At 32.4% G+C, this 21,417-nt stretch overlaps 1 protein-coding gene across 1 annotated transcript in view; it reads right to left on the bottom strand.

Annotated features, from left to right (window-relative positions):
- Man1a2 (mannosidase alpha class 1A member 2) overlaps nucleotides 1-21,417 on the bottom strand; it is a 157,332-nt gene that overhangs the window by 74,856 nt on the left and 61,059 nt on the right. Inside the window, exon 6 of the mRNA XM_015502233.2 lies at nucleotides 11,217-11,311. Coding sequence (XP_015357719.1) covers nucleotides 11,217-11,311 — 95 coding nt within the window. The remainder of the gene's footprint in view (nucleotides 1-11,216; nucleotides 11,312-21,417) is intronic.

Raw genomic sequence — 21,417 nt, 5'->3', positions numbered from 1 at the left:
ACTACAATGTAAGAATGAACTACTTCTCACCTGATCTACAACAGAAGGCAAAATTTTTAAAATTTAAAAAAAAAATTCCCTGTTTGACAGAATGTAACAACTTTATTTTAAAATAATATGAAATCTGACTTTTGTTTTATTTTCATTTAAATTAGGGAGATAATATATTCAGAAGACATAAAATTCAAAGTATACCCCCCAAAATATAAAGACTTATGTCTAAGTCTTGTCTCTTTCCCAATAACATCCTGATCTGAAAGCCAGTCTATGGTCATATTTTCATCTACCCTTTTGGAAAACTTTGTGACTATTTAAGCATAATTTGAACTGCTTCTTACAATAGTATTTAACATAATTTTAAATGTCTCTTGGTCGTTTCTAATTTTAACCCTATTTTTTAAGAAATATTTTTTAGTTGTAGACGGACACACTACCTTTATTTTATTTTATTTTTTTATGTTCTGAGGATTTTTTTTTTTGGTTCTGATGATTGAATTGAGTGCTTTACACATGCAAGGCAAGTGCTTCACCGCTGAGCTACAAACCCAGCCCTTAACTCTATATTTTTTCAAACATTTTCTAAATATATTTTTAAACTTAAAGTTGTCTTTCAATTATTAGTTCATGTTATTTTGTTGTTGCTGTTGCTTTTGCTTTTTTATTATATCATCCCTATAGCCACACCTAGAATCTGGTTTAATTTTCCTTTTAAATAAACAATATTGGGGTATCATTTACATGCAAAAATCCACTATGAACATCCTCACACTTTACTTTTTTTTTAAGACTAGATCTTTTGCTCAATATGTCTTTGAGATCCATCTATATTGCTGTATTACCCAATAGTTTAATTCTTTTTATTGCTAACTGGTGTTCCATGATATGACTATAATAACTACTGAGCTATGCACCTTTTGATACACAATTTGGATTGTTCATGGTTCTGGGCTATTATGAATAAGGTTGTTACAAACAACCTTTGAATGGACGTTTATTTTAATTTCTCTTGGGCATATAAATACCTTAGAAGGATAATTTCTTAATCCTATGCTAATTGTATTTTAACTTTATACAAAACTGCTAAACTGTTTTCCAAAGTGACTATACAACTTCACATCACAACATAAGTATACTATCTAGCCTTTTGTTTTCAATTTTCCCGATCAATTCTTTACTTTTCTTATCCAATATTGACTATTTTTTTAGTATTTCAATTTCTCTACTGAGACTTTTATTGTGTGTATGGCTGCTTTAGGGATTACAGCACTGACTGTTAATTTATACAATATATAATCAACTATTACACTATTTCCATATAATGAAAAAATACTACAACACCATGACTTACAATAAACAGTTCAACTTACAATTTTTTTGATAGTTTTTTTTTTTTTTTTGTACCAGGAATTGAACTAAGGGGTGTTTAACTACTCACATCCCCAGCCCTTCTTATTTTTTATTCTGAGACAAGGTCTCACTAAGTTGCTTAGGGCCTCACTAAAGTTCCTGAGGCTGGCTTTGAACTTGTGATCCTCCTGGAACCAGGATTATAGGTATGTGCCACTACACCCTGCTGAACTTACATTTTTTTTTTTTTTTACTTTATAATGTTACAAAAACCATATAGGATCAGTAAAAATCATACTTTGAATTTTGATCTTTTCCTGGGCTATCTGTATGTATGTCTATGACATACAGACAGTCACAAACAGACAAACTCTCTTGCCAGGTTTCTGTTCTCGCGACTAAAAGGCTCAGGGGTCACTCTAGTTAAACTGGGCTAACTGGGCTGCACGAAATAACCATACAAGAGACACAAATACCTTTTTCTTTGGGGTTGCTGTGACGGATCCTCTGACCTTAAGGGTCCGCAGAAAGAGAGAGCGAGCTAGAACACGCGCTGACCCCTTTTATTGAGGAGAAGCTATTCAAATGAGGCAAGGGGTCAGGTTTCAGGGGGCTGAGTCTATCTTCATGATGTCCACTGTCAGCAGGTTGACTGACACCTGGGTAGGCCACACCCAAGGGCACAGTAAGAGGAGAGGACACACACAAGGCACTTCCATGGAAGATTCTATCCTAAACAGGGCAAGGGGTTATATTACAAAGGAACAGGTGAGCACAGCTTCACCCATGGGGCTGTAGCAATACAAACCCATTTCTGTGACTGAGCGCCTCAGCACCCAGCTGTTGAGTGTAACTCAGTCACTCGTAACTTGGCCTCCTACACTCTCTGGAGATGCTGGGAAGTGGCAATGAACCAGATGCCAGTCAGCCATTCAATTACAAGAATAAAAAGCTGATACTCTTAAGACTGTGTATTCTGTTGTTAAGCCATAACATTTGATATGTTAGGTACATTAAATGCATTTTCGACCTATGATGGGTTTATCAGTATGTAACCCCATTATGAGTTGAAAAGCATCTGAACCTGCAATGCAATCTGCATACAATCCTTTGTGCTACTGTGGTCATACCTTTTCTTCTACTTATATATTATAGACCACACGATTATTTTAAATAATAGCAAGTTATTACTTTTGCTTTAATTACCTTTAGAAGAAAATTCTAAGACTAACCTAGAAAAAATAAACCTTTTATATTCATTTGACTATTTACCATTTCCACTGCTTCTCATTTCTTTTTACAGATCTGTCTTTCCATTTTTATGTCATTAAAAATTTCCTTTAACATTCCTACTAACAGAAACCTGCTGGCAACAAATTCCCTATGATTTCATTTGCCTAAAAATGGCTTAATTTCATCTTCATTTTGAAGAATATTATTAAGGGTCATGTAATTTTAGATTGACTTTTCTCTCAATGTATTATAAAATGCATTCTAATAACAGGAACAGAGGTGCATACCTGTTAGTCCCCGATATTCAGGAGGCTGAGGAGGAAGAATCACTTGGATGCCAGGAATTTGAAAAAGAAAGAAAAGATGCATGCCCATTGTTTTGGGGATTATACTGCTTCTGATAAAAAGAAAGCAATACTTCTATTTTTGTTTTCCTGTGTATAATGTAATTTTTCCTCTGGCTGGTCTTCCATGTTTTTTCTTTTCATTAATTTTCATGAAAGATTGTTATCTTTCTGTTTATCCTGCTAAATTTCTTTATAGGTATCCTGCTAAGTTTCATCAAGTGTTAGAGTCTGCAGGTTTATATTGTTCACTCAAATTTGGAAAAAATGTAGACACTGCTTCTTCAAATAGTTTTTCTGCCATTGCTTCTACCTCCAGGTTTCCCCCAACAATGAATGCTCAATTCTGTGCTCAATTTTCTCTTGAAAGGCAGTTACATAACTTCTAGGCTGTTCAGTTGTTTCAAGAATTGTGTTTTGGGATATGCTGTCATAGACATACAGTTATGTTTATTCTGTGGCTAATTTAGTTCTTCACTAAGACATGACCCTTCAGGAACGTCCATTCAACGTTACTGGTGTTCAGAAAGATTTTTGTTACTTCCTATTTGGTTATTTTATTCTACTTGTTTCTGATTTTAATTTTATAAATTAAAACATATGTTTTCCAGGAAAGCAATCATATGATCTAAAATTAATTATAGTTTTGCCTCCAATCCATTCTTTATTCATTTTTCCTATTTTGTTACACTTTTATGACCTTTGCAAAAAAATGTACTGTCTTGATTTTAGTGGAAAATCTCTAATATTTCACTAAATCTTTGGTTTAACAAAAGCTATACAACTTCCGGGCTTTGAATCACATTTAGAAAGCCTTTGAACTCCTACATTAAATACATAAAAGCATTCTCCATCTTTTCCTCTGGTTATTAAGTAAAAGAAAAACAATAAATATAATACAGGTTATTAAACACGTTTAAGAAATGTTCAGAAACTATGTAAAATAAAGCTATACCTGAATTGATACAAAATTTAAATACTTAAAAAGGCATAACTTATTAAAAGAAAGAAATGTAATATAATAATGTTCCCTAAATTAATATCTAAATTTAATGCAAATCCAACTAAAATATAACAGAAAAAAAACTAGGCAAAATAATTCTAAACTTTATATAAAAAGAATAAATATGTAAGAACTAAGAAAATTCTGAAAAAACAGGGTACTGAAAGAACTTCTACTATCAGACACAAAAGTTATTACAATGTTATAATTAAATTCATAAAGTAGAGTTAAAATAAACACACTAATTTTGTTTATTTGGGTTTTTGTTTGTTTTGGGGGTACTGAAGATTGAACCCAGAATTTTTAACCACTGAGTCACACCCTGAGTCCTTTTTATATTTTATTTTAAGACAAAGTTTTGCTAAGTTGTTTAGGACCTCACTAAGTTTCTGAGGCTGGTCTTGCAATCCTCCTGCCTCAGCCTCCCAAGTCGCTATATTATAGAGGTGTGCAACCAGGTCCAGCTAACCAAAATGATGCGAAAGAAGACAGTCTGGAAAATGGATTCATATGTATATGGAAATACCTTTTATATTTTATTATATTTACATAAAATTATAATTTCACTGAGAGAGATTGCTTCATAAGTAATATCCATGCAGTAATCCAAACATCTTTAAGAAAAAAGATCAATTTCTATCTTCCTTTTTATACCATAATAAATTCTAGATCAAAGCTATGAAAAAAAAAAAAGAAATCATTATTGAACTAGAAAAACTCAAATAAAAATCTTAAAAAATTCACTGGATGGGCTTAAGAGCAAGTTAGAATAATATAGAAAATAGTAAGTGAACATGAAGATAAACCAATAGAAATTATTCAATCTGAAGAACAAAGAAAACAGTATTGACAGCCACAAACAAGAGTTTTGAAAAATGTGGAACAGTAATAAAAATTCTTTTATATAAAAATTTCAGAAGGAAATAAAGAGTGGGGAACAAAAAATAATAGAACCATGCTGGAGCACATCTTAATTAAACTTCTGAGAATCAAATAAAGAAGAAATAAAGCATTAAGAGGGGAAAAAAACACTTTATATACAAAAGACAACAATTCAAATTCTCACTGATCAGAAACAATGAAAGCTAAGACAGACAGAAATAACATCTTTAAAGTGCAAGGAAACAAACAAAAATCAAACCAGAATTTTATATACATTGAACATATCCTTTTAAAATGAATGCAAAATACTTTTTCAAACAAAGAAAATTATAAGAATACATCCCAATAGACAAGCACTGTAGGAAATGCTAAAACAAAGTCTTCAAGATTAAGTGAAATAATACCAGATGAAAACCCTGATCTTCAAAAAGGAATGAAGAACAGATAAATGGATATATTAAACATCTAGATATTAGAATATTTCCTCCCCTTTTAATTTCATTGAAATAAATAAATATTATCTTTAATTCAAAGCTAATATTTTAAAAATGTATTTTGAGATTTATAGTATACCATATAAGCAAAGGGAGGGAAGATGTATATGGAGAGGCATAGTTTCAATGTGTCTCCAGTATTATTAAACAGCACAATATTACAACATTAATTCTAACTTAACAGATAAATTAATTATATATTAACTTTTTTAGGCTGCTAAAGGAATCACAGTGTGTGTGTGTGTGTGTGTGTGTATATATATATGTGTGTGTGTGCATGTATATATCATGGTTGCTAAAGGAATCAGTATATATACACTTACATATATATGTATACATACATTTAATGGTTGCTAGAGTAGTAATCACTAACAAAATTAATAGGGGAAATTAATAAACTAAAACAGAATTCTAAAATACATAAGGAAGTCAAGAAAAGACAGGAAGAAAAAACAGAACTTTACTGTATCAGTAATTGCATTACTGTTAATGTACTAGACATTTCAACCAAAGGGTAGATATTGTCATATAAGATACCAAAAGCAAAATCCAATTACATACTATCTCCAAAAGAAATACTATAATTGAAACACAGGTTAAAAAATCATAGATAATGTAAGGGTAGAACAGCTACATTAAATTTGATAAGTATTAAGAGAAAAATATTACCAGAGATGAAGGACACATCATTAATGATAAAATGAGCTAACCACCAGAAAAGTATATCATAAATATGTATCTCAAAGTTCATAAATACAAAGTTTGCCAGAAACAGACAATTAAACAATCACACTTGGAATATTTTAACACACATCATCTCAGCTATTCATAGAACAATCACACAAAAATTAAACAAAATCAAGACACACACAGAGAACCTGAACAATACCATAAATCACCTGAACCTGATATATGTAAAACATTATAAACATTGTAGGTAGAACACACCTTCTTTTCAAGTGTATTCACCCCCCCAAAAGGCCATATATTGAGCCATAAATAAGTTGCAAAAAATGTTCAAGGTTCAAATTCGAGAGTTCTATGTGAGCACAATGAAACTGAATTAAAAACTACATAAGATCTCTGTAAAAAAACAAAAGCAGGGCAATTAAACAATACAATTATAAACTACTGATTCATCAAGGAAAAACTCACCGAGAAATTTTAAAATATTTTAAACTGAATGATAATGAAAAGTGATACATTAAAATTCTTTCCTTAGAGGAAAACGTATAGCTTTATAGGAAAATAATAGCTTATAAGGAAGAAAACGTCTAAAGTTAATTACCTGTTTCCAATGTAAAAAGCTAAAAAGAATAAAGTAACTCCAAGTAAGGAAAGGGAAGGGAATAAGAGAAATAAAGCAGAAATCAATGAAACAGAAAAGACAATCAAGTGAAAATCAGTGAAGACAAAAAGTACCCCTTTAAAAATAATAATAAAATGGATAAATGCCTAGTTAGATTGATCAAAATAAAGAGAATACCAATTAAGAGCATTGTATCAGTAATAAATGAAGGGATTATTTACTACAGAACCTACAAACACATCAGGCATAATAAAGTAACAGGAACTAAATAATTTAGATGAAATGGAGAAATTTCTTAAAAATATAATTAAGTAAAAGTGACAGAAAATGAAAATAAAATCTGAATTGTCACATATATATAAATACATTTATTTTTTAAATGAATTATTAAAAATCTTTTCACATAATGCTAAGTCAAGTTAGCCAATCCCAAAAAAAAAAATGCCGATTTTTTTTTTTTTTTTTGATATAAGGCTGATTCATAGTGGGATAGAGGCAGCAGCATGGGAGAAATAGATGATCTCTAGATAGGGCAGAGAAGTTGGAGGGGAAAGGGGTGGGGCATGGGGTAACTAATGATGGTGGAATGTGATGATCATTACTATCTAAAGTACATGTATGAAGACACAAATTGGTGTGAATATACTATGTATACAACCAGAGATATGAAAAATTGTGCTCTATATATGTAATAAGATTTGTAATGCATCCTACTGTCATATATAAATTAAAAAATTACATTAAAAAAAGAATATTCATGGGGAAAAAAATCTCACAAAGGAAATTTCTGACCCAGACAGTTACATAAGTGAATCCATCAACTATTTAGGGAAGAGGCCAGGCATGGGGATGCACACCTGTAATCCCACCAGCTCAGGAGGTTGAGGCAGGAGGATCCTGAGTTCAAAGCCAGTCTCAGCAACTTAAGAGAGGCTTTAAGCAACTGAGCAAGACCCTGTCTCTAAATATGAATAGTAAAAAAAAAAAAAAACAACCAGGAGGGCTGGGTATGTGGCTCAGTGGTTAAGTGCCCTTAGGTTTAATCCCTGGTACCAAAAAAAGATAAAAGAAAAGAAACTTTAGGGAAGAAGTAACACCAGTATAACATAAATATTTCAGAAGAAGGTGAGACTAATTCCATTTTATTTTATAAGGCCAAATAACATAAAAACCTATCAAAAGTAGCACTAAAAAGTAAATTTCTTACCAAAATTCATCATAAACATAGTTTCATAAAGTAATAAATGAAGGGGTTATCACTACAGAAACAGATAGTTTCAAAAAGTGCTAGAAAATCAAATATTGCAAATTATAAAGACAATAATATATTATGGCCAAGAAATACCCAAGGAATTCAAGATTGACTTACCATATGAAAATTTTACAAGTAATTTACCATACTAATAAAGGCAAAATACTTATGGTTATTTCTCTAGATAAAGAAAATGTATCTGGCCACATTCAACACTCTTCCATGATTTACAAAGCAAATTAGCAAACTCTCAGTGAAATAGGAAGAGACAAGTTCCTCAATCTGATAAAGGCACTGATAAAGATTGTACAACTAACATCATACTTGAAAAAAAAAATTAAAGCCATATGTCAAAAGCTTTCATGGGAATTCAAAAGAATACAAAAAATAAAGAAAATCTCTTCAGATAAGATCAAAAACCCAAAAAGTTATAGAAAGTATATCTGAATGTGGGAAAATTTTAAATATATAAATGAAAAAATATTATACCGATAACAGTAAGGCAGAGAGACAGAAATTTTACAATCTACAAATAACTTTACAAATTAATTAGAAAAAGACAACTCACAAAAAAGTAAATTTAAATGTCCAATAAATTTATAAGGATGATCAAATTCACTAGTCAGAAAATACAAATTAAAATAACAATGAGTAACATTTTTCAACCACTAGTTCATCAAATTTACTAAAATACTGATATCTGCAGACATTTGGATGCTCCCACACACTGGTGGTAGAAAAATGATGTACTACAGCCTATTTGGAAAATATTTCGGCAGTATTCATTAAATTTAAACATATGTATACCTTTGATCTGATAAACCCAAACCTGGGAATCTGTACCAAAAAAAATCAAAAAAGACATTTGACCCAGCAATCATATTCTTGAGAATCATTTCTAGAGAAATAAAATGCCCACTAACACAAGGATCGTAACAGGATGCTATCCAAGCAGTATTTATGATAGAACGAAAATAATGGAAACAAATGCCACTGATACATAAATGAATGAAACTATTCCAGGTCTCACTATGTATTATTCAACAGAAAGGTTTAGATGACCTGGAAGAGTATTTTGAAAAGAGTATCACTGAATAAGAAAATAAGAAGTGGGAAATCAAGCATTCGAATAAGCCCTTAAAAAAAAAAAAAAAAAAAAAAAGCCCTGCCAGGTATATATGTTTGAGTTTCTGTATGCTATATCATATTGTTACCATGGGTTGGGTTTTGAGCAGCAAGAATGTGGGAAGGCCATGTTGGAAATGATCAGATCCCATCCAAAAGGGGGGAAAATAACTTAAAAAGTAGGGAAATAACAAATTTTATGAAACATAAACTTAAGTAAATCATTTATATAAATATATACAAAGAAACTAAATGAAAATTAAACTTATAAAATGCTCATGACAGGGTCCTTTGTAGGGCATGATGTAACGTGGGACATGTTGCAGAAAAGAGGAAACCTAACTTGCTGGCTGCTACCCGCTTCCCAGTCCTGGGGCCACATGTGGCTAAGAGAGCACCTAGCAATTAGCCAGAAGGCATCGGATCACCTTTAGGATAGGCTCAGAACCCTTCTGCCCTCATGGACAGGTCGTGTCTCCCATTACTGCCTGTAGGATAGGTGTAGATATAAATTCTCCCCTCCTGCTGACCTTTACCCTGATTGGTTCCTGTACATTATATTAGCTGTGTGTGTTTTCTCAATAAACGAGATCCTGCTTTGACTGTTCTCCCTGGCGCTTCTGATTGTTCTCCTGCAAGGGAGGGCTGGGTGCGGGAGGCCAGTGGACCTTTCTTGGTTCATCCTGGTCAGGGCATGCTCCCCCAATCTCTCCCGCAGGTCAGGAGGGAAGGGGGGGGGGGGGCGTGCTAAAAACCCCGACAGTCCTTGAAAACTTTTCTACTTTATTCTCAATCTTAAATTTGAAGTTTTACAATTTCATCTTGTATTTTTCAGTTCTTTTCTTCTATGTAGCAAAAAAAAAAAAAAAAGTCTTTCTTCTTTCAGAATTAAGTTTTAATTATTATCTAAGAAGTCTGCATGATTCTGTAAAGTTACTGAAGGAAATATCAGAAAATCTATGATGAAGCTAAGGAAAAGAGAAGTGTGTGTACATCATTTGGCTACGTTCTTTCAAGAGAGATTGCTCTGGAACTCTAGTCAGCACTTCTCTCACAAAGGAAGTAATCTGCATTATGTATAGTACATAAAATTAAATAATAGTAAATTTAGATATAAAGTTCATTATTTAAATGCTGATTCTTAATGTAAATTTAAACTCTATCATCAGTTCTTCATTAAAAAGAAATGACTAAAATAGATTATTTTTTCAAATAAATTCACAGATTCACACCTGGAGAAAAATAAATGTTCCTAACATTTATTCTAAAGAGCTTGGATAAAAGGGGATCAACTGTCAAATTTTCACATAATTTATAAACTTCAACATTAAAATAAATATTACTTGGAAATGAGCAGCAAAAATTTCAGTCAGCATGAATAATTTAAACACCAGTTAAAATGTTAACATCATTCAAATTTTAATTTTGTACCTTTGTTTGAAAGTTATATGAAGAAGACATTTTGTCTATTTCTAAGTAAAAGGCAGTGTTTTAGAATGAAATAGATTGCAAAGAATAATCCTTTAGAGTTCACTTTGATTTTCAAGAGTGTAGATATTATTGCCAGGTGTGGTAGCACAAGCCTGTAATCCCAGTGACTCAGGACACTGAGGCAGGAGGATTTCAAGTCCAAGACCAGCCTCAGTAACTTAGATCCTCAGCAACTTAGCAAGACTCTGCTCAAAATAAAAAATGAAAAGGACTAGGGACATAGCTCAGTTGTAAAGCACCTCTGGGTTATATCCCCAGTACCCACCCCCAAAAGAAGAACATAAATAATAAAGACCCTTCAGCCAACATCATGAATTAGGTGTAGTTTTACTATTAATATGAGTCAACAATAGAAAAACCAATTTCTAGGCACACTGTTTTCCATTTTGACTCAGAAAAAAGCATGTGATATGTAAAAAGAAAAAGAGAAAATGTATTTTGAATCTATTACAGCACTAAATGGAAATGAACAATAAATATTATGTAACCATATACATTAGGAAAAAAAATCTGAGAGAAACAAGTAGTAGAAAGTGGAATGAAGTTAGAGCAGGTGACCTGTTTTAAAGTGAAGGACATATATTTAAAAAGCAAAGAAAAACAATTTATGTCTTGAAAAGCATGGTGGGAGAAGATCATAAGAAATTTCTAAGACTAATCAGGTAAAAACAAATAAACAAAAAAATCTGTTAATTTAATCTTCCAGAATAGAAATAACCAATAAAATAGAATTTACCTTTTCAGATTCACCATTGCCCAGGGAATCCCAGTAGGTGTGTTAAAAGCAGGTAGGAGTTTCTCAGCCAACTGTACTGCTTTAATCTTGAATATCTAAGACAAAAATATGAACGATCACAAGTTACAGACACCAATAAGTATTTGCAAATTGTTATTTCTCACAGTATGCATTCCACAATGTATTAGGTCCATGGGGCGGAGGGCAACCTATTGTTATCATGGAGACTATTTTAATCAGAGAAAATGTTTGCAAACTGAGGAAAGGTACCCAGCATGGAAAACCCTAAAACTACAATTAATTGAAAAGAAAGATACAGGTCAGGTATCAATATTATCTCTATTTTTAGCTGGAAAAAAATCTAAAACATTAGGCTATGGCAGGGAATGGTAGCCCATGCCTATAATTCCAGCAACAAGGAAGGCTCTAAACCACTTAGTGAGACCCCGTCTCAACATAAAACCCAAAAGGACTGAGGTTGTAGCTTCAGTGGGAAAGTGCCCTGGGGTTTGAGCACCATTACCAAAAGAAAAAGAAAACAGAAAAAAAAAATGAGGCTGTAAAATTTTCATTCAAGATATTCAAACTTAACTTCGATGATAAATTAAAATTAAAACAGAAGTAAAAGAAAGATGTAATCCAATTTGGATAACTGGCCTTGGATTACTATAAACACGTTTCTATTTCAACATTTTCCATTAAGACCTAATCATGTTATAAAAGGAAAAAAAAAAATTTGAGTTCACATTCCAATTTTCAACCTTCAGTCCCACTTGCTGCTTTTTTTGGTTCCCAAAGTTAAAAAAAAAAAAAAAAATGTAATATCAGTGATTTCTGAACTTTTAAAAACATATACTATTATCAAGAAGTATAAGGTAAAATTTCTATTATTTGCTTAGCATAGTCTAATAAATAGATTTGGGTACTCTATTCTGAACACTACTGACTCAGACACTCTAAACTAAGACTGTTTCAGAATGTTCTAGTAGGAAAAGTGGTGTGTTCTCCTATATTCCTTAAGCCTATCCTCTTTCAAAACAATTCCAAATTGATGAATTATTTAGGACACTACTTTCTCACTGATGCCAAATAATTTTGATCTCCAAATAACTAGTAGTTGACAGCCTGAAACAGATAAAAGTTTTGATTTGAGATTATATTAAACCAAGCATCCCAAAATTATTCAGGGTAGGAAACATTGTACAAGTGGACAAACATTAAGATGTTCTGCAAAATCATTAAGAATACAAAAAGTAATAAAGGCTAAGAAGGATTGGGGGGAACACTCCCCCCAAATTACATATTTTATATACAATTTTAAATATTTAAAATTACATGTTAATAATTCTATTAATTGGGCCCACCATGCTGACCCCACGTTTTCTTTTAAAAAGCAATTTATCTTCAGCCCCTCCTGGCTTAAACTGACATGTTACATACCTCAGGAAAACTACCTGTTATCTGCACAGGAAATGCAGGACTGAAATAATGCCAATAAGAGAAGCCCAGGAACTTTTGTGACTCCTAATACAGAGTAGATCCCACAACTCAAGGAAATAAGGATAATTTCTACTAACCATAAAATCTGTAAGAACAGGTTCCAATTAGAACTGGTTAGCATGGGCCAAAGTGACTGAGAGTTGTTATGGTAGTAGGAACTTAAAAGTCTGATATCATCCTGCTGTTGATCATAGGTCAAGAGGTAGATCTGGTTAGGACTCTCTGAAAACTTTCTTGGAACCCCCAATAAAACTGGAAGTCAGGAGAGGCACACTGTTCCTCCCCTCTCTGAGAGGATCTATTCTCTCCCTAGAGCAAGCATGTCCTCTTTTTTCCCTATCCCTTCTAATAAACTCATGCCTGTTACTCTTAGCAATATGTCTGAAATCTTTCTGAACTGATCAAAAGAATTAGGGCTTGAAGGAGGCGAGGGTTGTCTGTGCACTGCCTCACTTTCCTGACAGACCCCAGTCGTTTAACTGATTTGTACTTTCTATTTCAGAAAAATATTTTGATAAGATTAAGACAACAGAACAGCTAATTTAAAACATTATATTTTAACATGCAACACAGGCAAATAACATAAAATCTAGTAAATTTCAAAAGTAGAAATAATTATACAGTTCTGCCCCTCAACCACACAGTTCCTTCTATAATTCAACCAGTTACCAGCTTCTTAAATATCTAGTAAATATTTTGTATTTAACCAGTTCCATGGTATGCATGGTTCTTAACCATTACAAACATCAAATACTTTAAGTCTGAGCCCTCCTTGAAAAATAAATTCTGTTGCATTTTCATGCACAGAATCTCCACCACAGATTATCATATTGTGAACTTATTTCCTTCCCTCACTGTTGTACCTTGGAGATCTTTTTAAATCAGTCCACAAAAGACTACCACCTTGTTCTCTTTAGTGGCCGCAGAATTTCCTTTAGTATGTATATATTGCAATTTATTTCATCAGACTCCTACTGATGAACATTTAATTTGTTTCTATACTATGTAGCTATGTGATGTATCACTATGTGGCTATGGGCAATTTCAAAGTAGAAATATATAAACTAGCATGTGCATTGGCAATTGTGATAAGTTATTATCAATTTGTCCTCCATACATGTTTTACTAATTTATACTCCCATCAGCAATTTGTGAGTGGCTATTTCCCACTCACAACACAAAGTTTTCTAATTTTCTATTCTACTAATCTGATGTTGAAAAAATATTCTATTGTTATTTTTATATCCATTTCTTTGCTTATGAATGTGGGAGATACTCCATATCCATTCAAAACCCTTTTCAAGCATAACTTTGTGTACTGCAGAGGACAGAAAACTATACAAAAAATTTCCCCAGACTCTCACATTTTACTGTCTTAGAAACTGAGGTATAAAGTGAAAAAATAACATGTGTCCGAAAGTCATAAAGCTAGTAAATGGTTACTCTGAATTTAAACCTAGGCAGTCCAACTTGAGAGTCCATATTCTTGACCACATACACATGCTTTCAATTTGCATTACTTAACATTAATTTTTACAATCACTAAATTTTTCCTCTATTTGGCCTCGAATGTTGTGCTTCTTAAGGCCTGATTCTATGTCCCCTTCTCTTCCTACCCTAAATTGTCTCCCCAGACAATTTCATATGTCTTTATTTTTATGTGCATACCTCTTTACTGTATCTTACATTCTCCCTCTTGAAAGATACTCTGGCTATTATAAAATTCTGGGTTGGCAGCCATTTTTACCTCAGTAGTTTAAAGATATCACTTTAAGGTCTTTGTTTTCAATTATCAGGTACACAGCACCTGGACTCCCAAATTTATATCTCTAGTCAATATTTACAATGGTTAACAACCACCACCACTACCACCTAGGAATAAATTTTACCAGATATTGATTAAAGTAATTGAAGATATACATACATACACACACACACGCAAAAAAAAAAAAAGGGAGGGGGGAATGGGGTAGGGGGAGGACATCCTGTGTTCATGGATTAGAAAAATTAATATTGTTTACTATCTATACTGCCCAAAGTGATCACAGGTTCGATGCAATTCCTTTCAAAATACCAGTGACATTCTTCACAGAACTACCAAAAAAAAAAAAAAATCAAAAGTTTGTAAAGAAGGAACAATAAAAAAAAAAAAAAAAACCCATCTTGAGGGGGAAAAAAAAAAGAGGCATTGTATTACCTGACTTCAAAATACATTATAAAGCTATAGTAATCAAAGTAGCATACTATAACCAGAAAAACAGAAGCATATACCAACTAAAGAGAATAGAGAGCCCTGAAGCCCACAGATCTACAGTCAACTGATTTTCAAAAAAGGGGAGAAGAACATGCATTAGAGAAAAGACAGTCTTCAAAAATGCTGCTCAGGGGAAATAAAGTTTTAGAAAGTACTTCCTCTACTTTTTATAGGAACTGTCATTCTACCTGCCTGATAAAAAAGAAACCCCATTCTATCTTGTGAACTTAAAGAAGCTGCAAATGCCATATAATCACTTTTCTAAGCCTCCTCTGCAGCTAAGGCAGTAAGTGAATATGACCTTAGTTTTGCAACTGAGAAGTATACAAATTAGGCGGAGAGAAGCAGCTAGGGACCACAGATGGTGGAGAATTCACTCAATACCTCATGTCAAGTGTCTAGAAACTGTGAAGAACAGTTTACAGTATCAGTGGGACCATCAATCCAAACCACAATGTGTGTGCAGCAAAGTCTACAGTGAATCAGTACTGTGATGGTTTTTACCACTACATAGAGATTAGACAGGAAGGAGAGTAAGTAAAATTGTCTTTATTTGCAGATGACATAATTGTATATCTAGAAAATCTAAAGGAATCTACAAAAAAAACAGCTAAACCACAGTCTATTTCTTTTTTTATTGCAATGCTAGAGCCTCCAGTATAATGATAAATATAAATAGTAAGAATGGACCTCTTTATTTTCAATCCTTAAATTAAAAAAAATTAATCAGGATATGATTTGCTGTAAAATTTTTGTAGGTGTCTCTTATCAGAATGGGGGGCGAGGGGGGAAGAAACTCCTAGTACTAATTTACTCAGTTTTAAACACTAATGGGTTGATTTATCAAATGTTTTTAGTGAATTAACCACAAAAATTACATAATTTTTCTTTTGTCAATTAATATGGTAAATTACATTCACTGCTTTTTCAAATGTTAACCCAATATTGCTCTACTAGGATAAAATCAAATTGTAAGATTTATATATGGAGTAAATGTAGGTATATATACACATACATAAAATATATACATATGTATAAATATAACTATATATATATATATAATCATATTCTTACTGGTTATGCTTTACTGATAGTTTGCTCAGAACTATGTGTTCACAAGGTATACTGGTCTGCAATTTTCTCTTTCTTGGTTGATATTTCATGTTATGGTATTAGTGTTACGCTGGCCTCAGAAGAACTGAGATATGCTCCCTGTTCCTCTGGTTACTTAAAGAATTTATGGAAGATTGATGGGGGTCTTTTACCTCTTATCTGACAGAACTAATCAATAAAATTATTTACCTTGGAATTAATTTTATAAGTTTTATTATGAATTCAAATAATACTATACAGGAGGTTATTCATATTTTTTACTTTGAGTTAATCTTGATAAAATCATTTTTAAGAAAATTTGTCCATTGTCTCAGTTGTTCAAATTTTTTGCAAAAAATAAAATCCATTACTATGCTTTAATGTGTATGGAATTTGCAATGATAGCTTGACAATGGACCTATCATTTGTTCTTAATATTGGTGATCTGTCTTATCAATTTAGCTAAAAGAGCTTATCGATTTTGTTGATACTTTCCATAAACCAACTTTGTAATATTTTCAATTTCCCTTGTGATCACATACTTGATATATTTATTACCTAGAAGTGTGTTGTTAACTTTCAAATATTTGAACTTTTTATTGATGACTATCATTGATTCCTAACTTAGTCCCACTGTGGTCCAATAATATATCCAATATTATTTCAAACATTTTTAATTGATTGAAACTTGTTTTACAGTCCAACCTATGATTTATCTTGATAAATACATCATGTGCACTTGAAAAGAACATGTATTCTACAGTTCATAGAGTGTTCAATAAAATATCAATTCATTTAAGATAATGACATTCATTTAAGAGTGTCATTTGGGACTACTACAACACTACTTCTTTCTATCTACTTGTCCTAACAAGTTACTATGAAAGAAATGTTGAAAGATTGCTACATCTTTTGTAATTGCCTTTTTCTTTTTTTCCGGTACTATGGATCGAACCCTAGGTGCCTACCACTGAGCTACATCCCCAGCCCTTTTTATTTTGCATTTTTAGACAAGGTCTTGCTAAATTGTCAAGGCTGTCATCTAATTTGCAATCTCCTGCCTCAGCCTCCTGAGTCCTGGGAGTACAGATGTGCACCATCGTCCCTTTTTTAAAGGCAATCACAATTAAATGAAACCTGTCCTTTTTTTTATTTCTGCACTTCAGAGCTCTGTAAGTAGAGGCCTACACATTCATATTACAAACTTTCCTAATGAATTAAACTTTTTATCATTATCCAGTAATATTTTTATCTTGAAATTTACTTTGTCTGATATTGATACAGTCACTCCAGACTTTCTGTGCTTACCATTTATATATTTTGAATCATTTTTTTCATCCATTTACTTTCAAACTCTTATACTCTGTCTAAAGAAGCTCTCTTACAAATACAGCATAGTTAGATCTTGCTTTTATTAGGCCCATCTTGACTACTTTTACCTTAAACTAAAATGTAAAGGTAGTGTTGATATTATTGGGCATAGATGTATGTATGTATGTATATGTATTTTAACTTTTTCTGGTGCTGGAGATCTAACCCAGTCCATTGCACATGCTAGGCATACATTCTACCACTGAATGAAACTCCCAGTTCTCCTTTGTTTTCTGTTTGTCATCTCCATTTTTTTTTTCTTTTGGTCCCTTTAGTCCCTTCTTCCTTTCTGTTTATGTAAATGAATATTTTCTATAATTCCAGTTTATTTATTGCTGCGAGCTATACATGTTTGCATTATTTTGTTCAGTGTTTGCACTAGGGATTCAAACAAATCCTTTAATTTGTCAGAGTCTACTTAGAGTAATACCATAAGACTTCCTGTAAACTGTAAAACCTTACAACTGTATAAGTTCATGTCCTCCTCCTCCTTTTATTCCACACCTATAATGTACTATATTTATATAACCCCAATATAAAGTATTATTTTTTGCTTTAAAAGAAGGATGTAAACTTAAAGACATTAAAAAAAAAATCTCTGTGGTTTCTGATGAGTACTAGTTTTCCCTGTATGTTTTTCAAAGTTATCTTTTTGTATTTGCTTTTCAGCTATTTGACCAATATGCCTAGGTATGGTTGGTATACATCATGTTAAGAATCTACCTCTTGAAATTCAGGTTTGTCATCAAATATGGGTAAATCATGTCCACCTTTGTTCCAGGTACTGAGACTGAACAAAGGTGTGATTTTTTTTCACTGAGCTACATCCCTAACCCTTTCTTATTATTTGGAACAGGGGCTCAGTTGCTGAGGCTGGCCTTGAACTTGTAATCCTGACTGAACCTCTTGAGTTTCTAGGATTACAGAGGTACACTACTATACCTACAAATATGGCCCTTGTTTCTTCAAAAAATTTTCCAGGCATTTTCTCTCTCCATCTAGGACTCCAAATTGTATGTATGCTAGACTTTTTAAATATTGTCTCACAAGTTTCTAAAGCTATGTTCACTTTTTTAACGATTTCGTTCTCTTCACACTAAATAATTTAAATCTATCTTCAAGTTTACTATTACCATTTCCAATGATGTTATTAAACAATAAATCTTTTATTTCGGATACTGAATTTTCATTTCTAAAATTTCCAATGTTATTCTTTGTCACAGACTTCATTTCTGCTTAGATTTTTCATCTATACAGTCATTTCAAAAATACTTTGTAGAAGCTGATATAAAATCTTTTTCAGCCAATTCAATATCTGGGTTACTTCAAGACAGGTTACCATTGACTTTTTAAAAATGTATGGGCCACATTGTCCCTTGTTTTTTTCATACACTGAGTAATTTTGAATTGTATTGGTCACTGTGATTGATATTCTTCAGAGACTATTGATTCTGTTATATTCTCTCTTATACCATTTTTTCTTTTATGAGGCACTTAGATAAACTCAAAATCCAACTGTCTCTCCCTACAGCAGGAAGAAGCTGCAATAGGTGTTCAGTTCCTTTAGTGATGGCTAGGATGCTCAGTGTTTCTCCCACTCACACATAGTACAGGGTTAGCCAAATAAATGGGCAGTTATATGCAGCACTTGGGGCTTCTTTTCTGTGGTACTCTTCTATCCCACATTTTACCCTCAAATTTCTACTTCCATGGTAGAGATAAATTCATCACATCAGTAATAATAACCAAAACCATCAACTATGACTTGGGGAAGACATTGTGACTTTAAACATAAATATGTACAAAAGTAGTAGGACCTCACACATTTAAGAAAAAATGTTAAGAGAATAAATTTTTAAATATTTTCCACGTCACCAGAACTTAGTGAAATGTTTTGCCTAACTACCAGAACACCTGCAAAAAAAATTAAGAGGTCAAATTTTCAATGGGAATATTAATTTCTGGAGTGAAATCAGGCTTTCCAAAATTAAACTGAGAATTAATGCCAAAAAGGGCAATAATTTCTGGTATTAAGACTGAAAAAATTAGCAGTCTAAAATTTTTTTCTTTATTCATAACTTCACTAAGAGGACTTTAAGTTAAAAACTTACATAGTTCAGGGATAATATCCCTGAATGATCTTACCTACAAGCAACATAGTACATTTGCATTTTGGTAAAGAAAGATTTTACTGCTGTTGTTTCTTTTGTTTTTATTATCTGTGATTATATATTAAACTCCACATAACAACTTCTATATTTTATCTGACAGATTTCTGGTACTGTTATCCACATAAATCATGTTATCGTAGGAAGGAACACCATTTTGATAACTATTATAAAACATGAACAGAGACAATCCTGTTAAAGAAATGCCATAAATTTGAAGCTGGCATCACATAAAATACTAAATCATCAAGGTTTTTAACCTGTGAATATTTAATATAACTAGTGCTTTTTGAGAAAATAAAATGATAAAACTTCACATCTATAATATTAATAAATCAATAGGAGAGAGGAACACTTTGTTAGAATGGCATGTAACTCTCACTTGGTTCCTTATACCAGAGAACAGAGTGCATGTAACATGTTTTTATTTATAGTTACATATTTCCTTACTACAAGAAAGCACTTTGTTAGATTATAAATCACAAGTAATTTTCTGGTTCATACTGAAATAAAGGAATTTATTGTCCATTAAATATCAGAAAAATGTCACATTCAAATTATTTGTCTGTTTTATTTACTTTAGCACTTTCTCTAGTAAAGAAAAGAAAGATAATACGTTGCCAGAAGGCTGCTTTGGTATAAATGTTAAAATAATCTTCAGAAATAAGATTATATAGGTCAGAAATTTGGATCTACATAAAGGAGTGAATCAGAAAATAAATCAGTAAAATTAAAAACTTTTATTTTTCTTGCTCTACAGATAATACTTAAAAATAATAACAACAATGTACTCAATTATGTATGTACATAAGGTTCAATTCCTGGTAGTTTAGAAAAACAACTCCCAAGTTGCCTCACTGGGAAGTTGTATCACACAACTCAAACATTTAAGGAAAAACATAATGCCAATTATATACAAACTTCTAGAGATAAAAGAGCAAACACTTGGCAATTCATTTTAAGGGCAGTGTTACTCTTCCCCCACCACAGGAAGTTTGTTACTTTTACATTCTTTTTCTTTATTTCTTATTGTTTAAATTGATTCTTTTTAGTTATACATGATAATAGAATCCATTTTGATATAATTATATAAACATGAAATATGTCTTATTCTATAGGACCCCATTTTTGTGGATGTATACAATGTGAGATTCACTGTGGTGTATTCATATTTTACATAAGAAAATAATGTCAGATTCATTCCACTGTCTTTCCTTTTTCTATCCCATCCTTCTCTTCATTCCCCTTTGTCTAATCTACTTAACTCCATTCTTCCCCTTTCCCCTTATTGTTTATTAGCTTCCACATATCTACTGCAAACACACACACAAAGGTATTAAAAGATTACAGATATCCACATGAACACAGATGCAAAAAATTCTAAACAATGTAGTATTAAACCAAATCCAGTGATATATAAAAATAATATACCATAACCAAGTAGGGTTTTTTTAGCAAAACAATGCAAGACTGGTTTGATATTTAAAAAGTAACCAATATAATTCACCATATCAATAGACTGGAAAAAGAACTATTATATAATTATTTTATTATAGCCATTTTTTATAACATCCAACATCCATTCATGATAAGAATTATCAGTAAATTAAGAATATAGAGTGGTGATGTAGAGCCGCCCCCTCCCCCTGTGCTGGCAAGGTAGAGGAAACTGTGACCATCCACAGAGCAGGCCCAGCGGCCTGCTGAGGGGCAGAGCCGCCCCCCACCCCCAGCGCCCGCCAGGTAGGCGGAACGGTGACCACCGGCAGAAAAGGCCCAGTGGCCCACGGCTGAACAGAGCTTCCAATCACTCCTG

This window comes from Marmota marmota, unplaced genomic scaffold (assembly GCF_001458135.2).
Source record: "Marmota marmota marmota unplaced genomic scaffold, marMar, whole genome shotgun sequence".
NCBI lineage: Eukaryota > Metazoa > Chordata > Mammalia > Rodentia > Sciuridae > Marmota > Marmota marmota.
The sequence above is the reverse complement of the archived record's forward strand: the minus strand, read 5'-3'. Positions and strand labels throughout refer to the sequence as shown.